Genomic DNA, 10,837 nt, shown 5'->3' on the forward strand with positions numbered 1-10,837 from the left:
TAAAATTTAAGGCTGAGAAGTTTAGTTGGTAAGTGAAGCAGATTTTAGATGTGTTGAGAAGCAGAAGGCACTTTATTCCTGCCCAGAAGAGCTGGTTGGTTTTTGTTTGCATATTTCAAAGAAAAATAAAGGTGTGATAATTTGTCAGCTCAGAGTGTTTGGGCCTATATTTTCACTTAATAATAAATCAAAATGAAATTGGCAATCATGGATATGGGTTGGATGAAACTGAGTTGTACGGCCAAGAGGAATCCTATCCTAATCCATTAACCAGTGCTTAACATCCATTAACAATGCAGGAGGAGGAGAGACTGGAAGATGAGGAAGGCCGATAAAATAAAGCAGAAAAGGGATGCCTAAGGAGCCATTTCTTCAGTTTCCTCCCAGAGGGATGTTTCTGGATGCCTTATTTTTGCCAGGTTGAGGTAATCACTGGCATATAATGTAGTGATAGGGATCATCTTTTCCACTCCAACAGGAACTGATGTTCTGTCATAACTGCAGCATATAACCAGTCAAAACCTCATCTAATACAGTGGTAAATGGGCTCTGAAAATCACCACCATCACAAAAGGTTCTATATAATACACTCTGTATAAACGGAAACAACCTGTTTTCCTGGTGTGCTCCCCAGCTACAGGGTTCCCAAGCAAAACATTCACAACTTAGAGACAAGTGGGAAAAGGACGAGGCTTGGATATTTTCACTCCTTGGGACTACAGATCTGCCCTGAATACAAAGGATGGACTAATTTATAGGGATGAGAGCAGCACCCAGCATCACCTCCTCACGTACGCCAGCATCAGGAGTATTTACGGAAAGCTGCCACTGCCGCCTGGCCCCGACACAATGTGCTCCAGCACTATCTGCTCCAGACATCTCACAAGTTCATATTAGAACTGGTGCAGCCCACAGATGTGTTTGAGACTGACAGCAGTTCCCGCACCCTCCCAAGAGCCATTCCCAGCAGAGAAGAGCAGAGAAGATCCAAAAGGGCAGCATTCCAAAGGGCTGCCACCAACGCCCACCCAGAGCGTTGAGAAATCCTGCGATGAGTGGGGAAGAGAAACCCAAATTATGGTGGTTTACCATTGGTGGGCAGGAGACAACAAAGCTGATGATGCATCTGAGAGGAAATATGGGAAAAATCTGCACACTTGAAGGACAACACGGGGTTCTTTGTGTCCTACTGCTGGTCCTACAATGACTATGTTAATGGGTCTCAAACCTGGAACCCCACGAGTCTCAGACTGGAAATCAAAAACACAACAGAAGTTCATAGAATCATGGAATGATTTGGGTTAGAAGGGACCTTAATGACCATTTCATTCCAACCCCCCTGCCATGGGCAGGGACACCTGCCACTAGACCAGGTTGCTCCAAGCCCCATCCAGCGTGGCCCTGAACACTTCCAGGGATGGGGCAGCCACAGCTTCTCTGGCAAGTTACCGCAGATGAACTACTGAAGTAGCCTACAGCAAAATTAAAATGGAAAAAATTACATTTACTCCTTCCTGTCAACTCGGAGGTTGTTGCTGAGCACGATGAGAACAGTTCAGGCTGTGACCACCTCGGGTGTTTAAGCCAAGCAGACCAAACCCAGCCTACCAAGGCAACAGGCACTGGCACTACAGTGCCCAGCTGCAGTACAGCCCTACCTGCAAAGGCTGCAAACCAGCAGGGTTAACTCTGCCAGTTAACTCGGAGGTTAGTGTTTAAAAAAAAAAAAAAAAAAAAAGAGAGAGAAAAAACCCAACCAAACAACAGTTTGTCTCCCTAAGAAGATTAATAGGTGCATTTAAAGAAATCAGGCTGTAGGCTTAATGAGAGAGAGGCAGCAAAATCCTAAATGTGAGACCTCCTACAGTTTTTCAGTCCAGCTGTACAACCAAATAATAGTTTATGTAACTAGGATTGAAACAAAATAAATTAAAAGTAATTTTATGTTTCATCAAAAGAAAAAGTACAGTTCGGAGTCAACGTGGAAAAAGATCTAGTTCAGCCCTGCATTCTCCCCAGCCTTTCATAAGCTTTGTATTATCAGCTGATTTGGGTTTTTTTTACAAGAGAAAGGCAAATTACCAAGTCCCTTAAGAACTTATTATACATTTCCAATTTTCAACTATTCCTATTTTATAACGCATAAATTCACATATCTATAAGTGAAATGTTTTCTTTAGAAGATGAAAGAAAAAAAAAAAACATGCTGTTTTTCCTAGGCTGCAATCTGTTTTTTGGTTAAATAATAAAAAAAAAAAGGGTGGTTAACAGCTACAACATGTCAATCTTTGAAAGTAATTCCTACGCACAACTTCATCCTTTTGCAGACATTAAATATGGCAAAATCTTTTCATACTCCTCTTGTCTAGACTGTTGAAGGAAGGGAACGAGCTACCAACAGACTCTTTCTTCTACTGGGAAGCCCATGGCAAACCCATTTGTGTCTCAGGTGGGGTGTTGAGAGGGCCAAGCCCCTCTGGATTCATTTAACAGCTGAAGAAGACACGTCTCACATTGACTTCATACCCACATACAACTTCCAAGGATGGAGTACCCCAAGAAGAAGCATCCTGAGACCATGCCAGAAGAGGTTGCATACTCCAAGCATCTCCTAACAGAGCTAAAAATCCATAAAGACAAATTTCAAAACAAATCTCCCTATTCACGATGCTACAACCCTCAGGACTGGTCCTGCAAAGGGATGTTCACTGGAACCAGGCTCTGAGCCTCTCAGCAGTTGGAGAAGCACATGAGCCCCCAAGGCCAGGAAAGACTCAAGACAGGCTAGAAAGCAATAGTCCACTGCTATGCAAGGAAACAGAGAAAAAACGTTCAGGGGCTGCTCTCAGCTATTGACATCTGGCCTCTGCAAGTGTCTCTGCCCTGTATGGCTTCCAGCACTCTGGGCTGGATGGAGGAGGGTCTGCCAGCCTCAGACACCCCGTCTGAAACACGGGATTTTGTAACAACTGCACCAAATGACATTTTGATTCATGGTGATTTTTCTTCTAGGCCCTTCAGAGGAGCTGTCAAATCCTCATCTGAAAGCTATTCAGCGTGGAAAACTGCTTTGTCATGTCTGAGAGCCTGTGGTCCCTGTCAGGTCCAGGAACCAAGTGAAGAACGGTTAGTCACACATGCCCAAAAACCCTCAAAATTCAGCAATGTTTCTCAAGCAGCACGGATGCATTTTCTATGCAGCATCTGCTTGCTTTAAGTTTAGTTATAGGTATCAGAAAAGGAAGAAACCCTCCAAGAGGACAGGAGATGCTCTTCTCATGAGGACCTACACATGACCAGAGAAGAGGTCCAGGTGGCTCTAAGGTCTCCCTGGAACCTTTTCTTCTCCAGACTGAACCCCAGCTCTCCCAGCCTGCCTCCATAAGAGAAGAGTGCCTCATTTAAGATCTTAGTCATTACCTCGTTAGTGGTAGCGTGATGGGGTCTCTAATGGTGTCTATCAGGTAATGGCCCAGAGGTTTCCCTCAGCCCTGTGCTTCCACCTTTTCCCAAGAGTACCTTGTACACCCCATCACAGTCACTTAGTTCTTGGACAACCATGCGCACCTCAGGGAGCACTAACAGTCTTCACATGGAGATGTTCATCTTGTTGCTCTAGGGAGAAGGTGTAAAGGCTTTTCATTCCTGTTCTAAGGACAGGAGAGAGGTCTGGGAACAGTCTGGGCAGGAGAGGGGTTTGTGTTGTAGCTCCTCTTAGAAGATGCCTAACGCACTCTACCGCATTAGACATATGCACATTTTTCTTCTATAGACAATGACCTAGAAACACAACTAAATCATTTTTGAAAAAAGAGAATGCACCAAGCTATTTAATCACATCTTCAGGGGGGAATGAAGCCAGTAAGAACAGCTAATCTGCTGCTCATCACAGGAACTATAGTTTTGGACTGAGGGAGACTTTGTATTTTCAGAGGCAAGGATTTTATTTAAACCTTCTGTGATCATATATCCCATTATAACCTCTGGTAAAATGCTTCTACACTTATTTATGCTCACTGTTAACATACACTTCATTAACATTTGGCTAGCATGGGCCTCTGAACTGCAGAGGTGTGCCTCTGCTAGCCATCATAACCATCTCTACCACCCAGTGCCAGCAGCCAGGCCAGAGGGCATGTTCCCTCCTCATCTCCAGCCAAACCATGGCACTTAAACAAATAATAAGAGAAAACAAAATAAAAATTGCATTCAGAGGTGCGTTCCTTGACTTGGCTATGGGGAGCTCAAGGTGGGCAGGGAGCTGCTGTCTCTTGCCCTTGCAACCCACTGTCCCCAGTCTGTTAACGGGGCTGAGGTCTCTCTCCAATGTCAAACACACACTAGGAAAGCTACAAGAGGCCACAAGTGAGCAAGACACCACCATCAGTGTAGTTAAGTCATCTCTGGTATTAAACACAAGCAGAGCACCTCACGAACATGCCTTCCAGTAAAGCACAGGCCAGCGCTAATAGGGTCCAGCGATGCTGCTCGCTCTTGCAGGCTCCTAAGTAGCACGTTGCAGGCACTGGGTGCTCTCAGCAAGGAGCCAGTTCAGTGCATTCATAAAAACTTTCCAGCATCAGTGACATGAAAAGAGGTATGACGTGCTCAGCAATGACTGACAGGCTGCACAGCAGCACCTTGGGGTCACGCCGGAGCTTAGAACCGCCAGGCACAAAAAAAGACAAAAAAACTTGTTTGTAGGAATAGTCGTGCTCATAGACTGATACAAAAATAACAAATCTGTCATTCAAACAGACATCTGAAAACACAGTGATGGCTCAACAGCGACTATCTCAAATTCAAGAAGAAAATAACAGTTTACAATGTGTGGGACCAGGATGACCATCAGCACTTGCTGTCACTCATTAGCCAAAAAAAACCCCAAGGAACATCCTGGAGCAGCGGCACTCAACAGCGAAGTTGACAGGATAATCTTATTGCCACATTTAGTGAAAAACCAAACGCCTTCGCCATTAAATCATTTCACCCTACTGAGCTACCTGCTCTTGGGAAGCACTCTTTGCACCCTGACTGCCTGTCCCATCCTTCCCAAGGGGCACCTCATACGGTAGGAAATTAGCCTGATATTGGAAAAGGATTGCTGGAAAAACACCCTCGGCCAGCCATCGTGCCAGCCCCAGCCGGGGAAGTGGTGAAGACGGCTGTGCAAAGAGGCTGTGTGGCAGGCAGGCTGTGGTGTTCTGCCAGTCCAGATGCACATCAAGTATTCCCCAAACTCATTTAAACTGCAGGAATATGCCACAGCACTGACTATCTGTTTGCACTGAATTGGAAACATGATGGGAAACATCAAATATGTGCTTGATTCACACAGCAGAGAAAATGTGCTTGATTCACACAGCAGAGAAAAGAAACAGCTTTATTGCAGCATGCTGGAGAAGCAGAAGTGGAGAGGCAGAAGCCAGCCCAACACGAGCAACAATGTGGAGGAATCCACCAGCCCCAATGGATGTGATCACTTGAGCTGCAGCTCCACTGCTGAGCATCAGCAGAAGAATCAGGATGGTTTGGCTTGGAAGGGACCCTAAAGATCACCTAGTTCCAATCCCTGGCCATGGGCAGGAACACCTTCCGTGAGAAAGCTGACCATCAGCACTCAGATTTCCAGTGCAAAGGAAGCAGCCCTGCCATAGCTTCAAATTGTACCAGAAGCAGCCAAGGACTCCTCCAACTTTTCAACCAGCACAAGCCGACAGAGCAAAGGACATCAATCCTTCCAAATTCTTCTACATCCTTTCTGAACAGAAGTGGACACTGCAGGGACATCCCCAGGAGCCTCTCACCCAGCAAAAGCGATGGCTAAAGATCCATGCCCACAACAAACCAGCCAGGCTGGTTCCAGCAGTGAGAAACCCTGACCTGTGATGCAGATTGCAAATCTGTGTATTTGTTTTGGAAATAAAGGCATTAATAATTGATGCCAAACACTGTGAATATTGATGAGCGCATTCCCAGAAGAGGTTTTGGAGTTACTTAAGCACCCAGAATTGTGCCGTCTGGATTCGATGGCCTAATGGCTGCTGTCAGAGCAATCACAAGTAGGCAAAGCACCGTGTCACAGCCAGCACTGCCTGCCCATCACAAGGGGGAAGATGAATTGAAGCCCAATGGGCTATTTAACACCACAAGTATTTTGACTTGATCCATCATGTACACTATTTTCTACTCCTTTTACTTTTTGATGAGCTCAAAACATTGTGTATCCGTTCTTCCCCTCCTCACTTAAACCCAGCCCCACCTCCCTCCTGACCCTCCAAATGTCTTGCAGCAAATAAACTAATGCTCAATGAGTGCAGAAGCATGGCAGGAAAAAACTATTTTAATGTTTGAGGAAATTCCCAGCAGTGCCTCTGATAGTGATGCCTCTGCCCCATCCTGTACAGGGCTCAGAGCCTTTGGGGAGAGCAGAGCATGGAAATGAGGATGGAGCTGGCTCTCCAGGTGAGCATGAGCCCTCTCTGCAGCCTGACTTCCCATCACATAGTCTGGTTTTATTCCTAGCACAGTCATATGAAAATGGACATCGACTGCTCATTTCTGCAAGCTTGGGAAAAGTGCCCATTTAAAAATAAATAGGCGAAGTTGCTTTTTTTAAAAAAATTATCTTTATGTATAAACTTCTTATCTCTCATTCTGATGGTACTTATGGCAAGCAAACAAGCACACGCAAGTGAGCTACCAAGAGGGTAGAAGGGAGCATCCAAACTGCACTGGTTTGTCCAAAGTTCCTCTGATTTAAAGGGCTCTTTCTTTCTGTTCTGTTTATCCTGTACTCTTCCCTATCACCAGATTTTTTACGTCAAGCTCCACCACCTGCCAAACAGAGCAATGCTGAATGTACAACAGGGTAAACAGGATCAGCACTTGCCTTGCCTTTGTTCCAAGCCAAGAGAAGGCTCTGGGGGAGCTCAAAGCCCATGCCAAAGGTGCTACCACGGCAGTACTGCAAACATTCCTTCTTGGCCACTTCAAGACCTTCAGCTCACAGCAAGCCTACCTTGAAGCTTAAGAAATACTGGGGTACGACCCACAGTGTGGAAAACAAAGGTCCTGGCATCTCTGCTATTGTGCCATGGGAGCAAGCTCCCGTCCGGCCTTGCAGCCTGCAGCCAGCCTGGCTGCTTGCAATGTGCATCTCCCAGCTCCAGAGAAACAGTGGTGCTGAAAGCACTGCTGCTCCCACAGACAGTCTCTGAATTTGTGGCCGGTCCTCAATGCTTCCCAGGAGACCACCCCTCTTCCATCCTTCAGTCTGAGCTCATACATCCAGGTGTCAAAAAGAGCCTTTTACAAGCTCCACAGCTGAGCAGCAGAGAGACTGAAAATCTGAATGAATTCAGCATAAATCAGGCACAAATACAATCAGAAGCAGCAATAAAGTCTCTCTGCAGGTTACCTGGAAAACCAGCCATCTAAAGCACTGTGCCCCGAGCTACAGTTCTGAACTTGGGATCATCCCTGCTCTGCCATCCAAGCCTTTTTTATCCATCCATCAAGCTGCACCGTGAAATGAGCTTGTCCCTTCTGCTTAGTGGGTCTCTCTGGAGGAACAGACAAGGACTTTTCCAGGCACTGGAAAGCTTTCTGTCCAAGTGCATCAGCAACCAGTCTGGGTTCCTTTGGTCCTACAGGTTAATGATGCTCCAGCTTTTCACCTCCTTTCAGGCTACAGAGGCTCTGTTTGTCCGAGCAGACCAGCAGCAACCCTTCCCTCCCTCCTCTGATCCAATCTCTCCTTGCTGGAGTACCAGAGTAGGGCACAGCTGCCCCAGGTGAGATTCCAGCAGCACCTTGCACAAGGGTGAGGTCTACACTGAAAACACCTTGCCTGATGTAACCCTGCACCATGTTGGCCTTTTCCAGAGCTGCATCCTGCTGGCAGAGCCAAACTGCCCCAGGGCTGAGCCCTGTTCCCAGCTTCCCTCCAACCTCTGGGTCCCCTGTGCCTTGCCAAAGCATGCAAGCAGGAAATCAAAGTCTATAGATAGTGGTAGATGTTGCAGCCTGGTGAGAAGACGCTACTTCTGTGGGATGGTTTCTGTTCTCCAAAGTCTCTTCATAGTGTATGCACAGCTCCTTAGAAACTGTTATTATGGATTTAAACACAAGACCCCGAAATCCAGGGTACTCCCTATAAGGTATTCAGACTATTTCTCTGGGTAACACAAAGCAAACTGTGAGAAATGACACAGAAAAGTCACACTACTATAGTTTTCACTGGCTGGCATGTGGATTTACGTTACTTAATTCAGAGAAAAGAAATAATTGCTCTGATATTGAGAGAAACTCACTTTGGTCGCTTGGGATTTCTGGAGCAGCACCTTTTGCACTGCACACTCACTGCTCGGCCAGCACATCCTGTGCTCTGCTGAACCTTTCACAACATATGGTCTGTCTTATGTGCCCACTCCTGCACCTCATAAAAGCGACTTTCTCCTCGAGGCCTGATTTCCCTTCGTTGCCACTTTGCTATCTTGAATTAAAATCCCTGAGTGTCATCTCAGCCCCCCACGCCCCTCCCACGCTTAGGTTTTAAATACTGGCATAGCTCAGCATCGTCCCCATCCTACTGCTGCTCCACGGCACGGCCCCGCTTGGCCCACCTCTTTAATTGCGTTAATTAATTGCAAGGGAGGGCAGCTCCACAGCAGCAGCTTCCCAGGAGGCACAGGAGCACCAGCTCAGTGTGCGAGGGCTGGAGCATGGCCGGAAAAAACAACCTGGTGTTTCTGGCAGGAGAGGAGTGTGGATGGCCAGTGCTGCAGACTGTACTCCTTCATCCACCAGCCCCATGTGCTCCAGGATCCTAAAAGCCCCTGGAACCCCTCGTGCTGCACAACAGACCGTGGGCTGTAATGGGGGAGGAGTGCCAAAATTGGACAGAGACAGCAGACCTGCATGGCTGTCTCAGCTCCTCTCATTACGGTAGCCTAAACAGCCCCGCAGGTATTTAATTTTAAATTGTTCAAGCAGCTACAAACAACTCCTCACTGGCAGAATCCAAAGTATAGGGGCTGTGACTCTCTAGCAAGGGAAACTGAGAAAAACGTAAAGGAAAACGAGCACAATTTCACTCAGAAGTATTTTTTTCACACTCCCTGTGTGAAAGCTCACAGGGATCTTACAGACAGAAGCCTGCCCGCAGGTTGGCTGCCCTGTAGCATCCCTGAATCCCGCTGGATGTTACGGTGCCGCCTGTGAGCAGCGATTGCAGCCCAGCAAGACGGAGCCCACTGCCAGGCGAGACTGCAGCCTCCCGCTCAGGCTCCTGCCTGGATTCTCCCTGTTGGAAGCAACACGACTGGCAAGACCAGCAGCGCTCATCACTGCCCAGGTGAGGCGAAGAGCCCAGAATGCCACTGCCTCGGCCACATACTGAGGGCAAACCGCCTGCCAAGTCCCCCGCATCCCTCTGTGCAACTTTCTGCTCCTTGCCTTTATTTTTTCAGATAGGATGATGTTTTGGGATTGGCTATTTTTTTAAAAAGAAACACCTCTTATCCCACACTTGCTTCCAAAGTATTTCCCTCCCAGCTGGCACTGCTTAGCAGAAGGATAACAGCTCGGTGCAGTTCCCTGCGAGGTTTTGCACCGATGACTCCTGGCAGGGCTGCACGTCCCTCTTGTTACATAACGACCTTTCCCGTTTGGTGCCGTCTCCACTTGGGGTGGCCACGTTTGGGAGTGGTCACATCTGGGGTACTCACACGCCCCAGTGCTCTCAGCCGTGTGCTGCCAAGCACCATCCCCCCATCCTGCCCAGACTCACCAACCCTGAACCACATCCTTCTCTTCTCCTTATGCCTCTCCCTTTACTGCTGGACCTCTGCCCACCGGGCAGCACCCCGCTTTCTCCTGCCTCCCAAACACTACACTCCTCCGCAGGCACTCCATCCCTCTCCCACATCCAGCCCCAAACCGCACCCTTGCTCTCCGCAGTACCCATGGGTGTCCCGGAGCTGCCAGCTCCCCTGGGGCTGCACCCTCCAGCAGCAATCTGCCTCGCGTACCTCCATCACCTCTCTGAGCCCCACTACACCTCCCTCACCTGCCTTCTCCCTGTTGCCCACACTCCACAGCCGCACCGGCTCTCCCCTGGCTCGCACTCCGTGCAGACTCCTGTCTCACCTGCCTGCGTTCTTCTGCAGGTGCCCCACAGACCTGCACCCCACGGCACCTCCCGCCCGCGTGCCCCCCAGACACCCCTGCACCCCCCACACCTGCACCCATCACACCTCTGCGCCGCACCCCGGCACCTCTGACCCCTGCACCCGACAGCCCTGCACCTGCTGCCCGCCTGCCCCCACACACACCCGCACCCACCGCCCCCTACGCACCTGTGCCCACACCCCCACCCAGCCGTGTCCCGCGCCCTGACAGCCCCCACAGCCCCCGCAGCTCCGGAGCCCGCGCCCGACCCCGCGCCCAGCACCGGTCCCCGCCCCGCGCTCTGACCTGGGCCCGGCGGCGGGGCGGGAGCTGTCCGCCGCCGCCCGGTGCTGAAGGCGGCTTGGCGGCGGCGGCGGCGGGCGGCGGCGGGGCCCCTGCGGCGGCGGCGGCGGCGGGCGGCAGCTGCCCGTCGTCGCCGCCGCCCTCCAGGCTGGCCTCGTTGCCCATGTCGGGCCGGGCGGGACCGGGACCGGGGCCGCTCCCTCAGCGCAGCGCCGCCCCCGCCGCCGCCATCAGCGCCTCGCCGCCATCGCCACCCGCCCGCGCCGCCGCGCGCATGCGCCACCCCCGCGCCCGCTCGCGCCGCGGGCACGCGCGCGTTCGCCCGACCAATCGCCGCCCGCCCGCCAGTGCCCCGCCGGCA

The 10,837-nt window shown here is 50.0% G+C and overlaps 1 protein-coding gene across 1 annotated transcript in view; it reads right to left on the reverse strand.

Moving 5' to 3' along the window:
* The window catches only part of BSN (bassoon presynaptic cytomatrix protein), a gene marked incomplete at its 5' end in the record, with an annotated part of 89,190 nt that extends 78,637 nt beyond the window's left edge, over window positions 1-10,553 (reverse strand). Inside the window, 1 exon segment of the mRNA XM_039559160.1 lies at window positions 10,480-10,553. Within this exon segment, the coding sequence (XP_039415094.1) occupies window positions 10,480-10,553 (74 nt within the window).
* Between the last annotated feature and the right edge of the window lie 284 nt (window positions 10,554-10,837).

Source organism: Corvus cornix, chromosome 12, assembly GCF_000738735.6.
Source record: "Corvus cornix cornix isolate S_Up_H32 chromosome 12, ASM73873v5, whole genome shotgun sequence".
Lineage (NCBI taxonomy): Eukaryota > Metazoa > Chordata > Aves > Passeriformes > Corvidae > Corvus > Corvus cornix.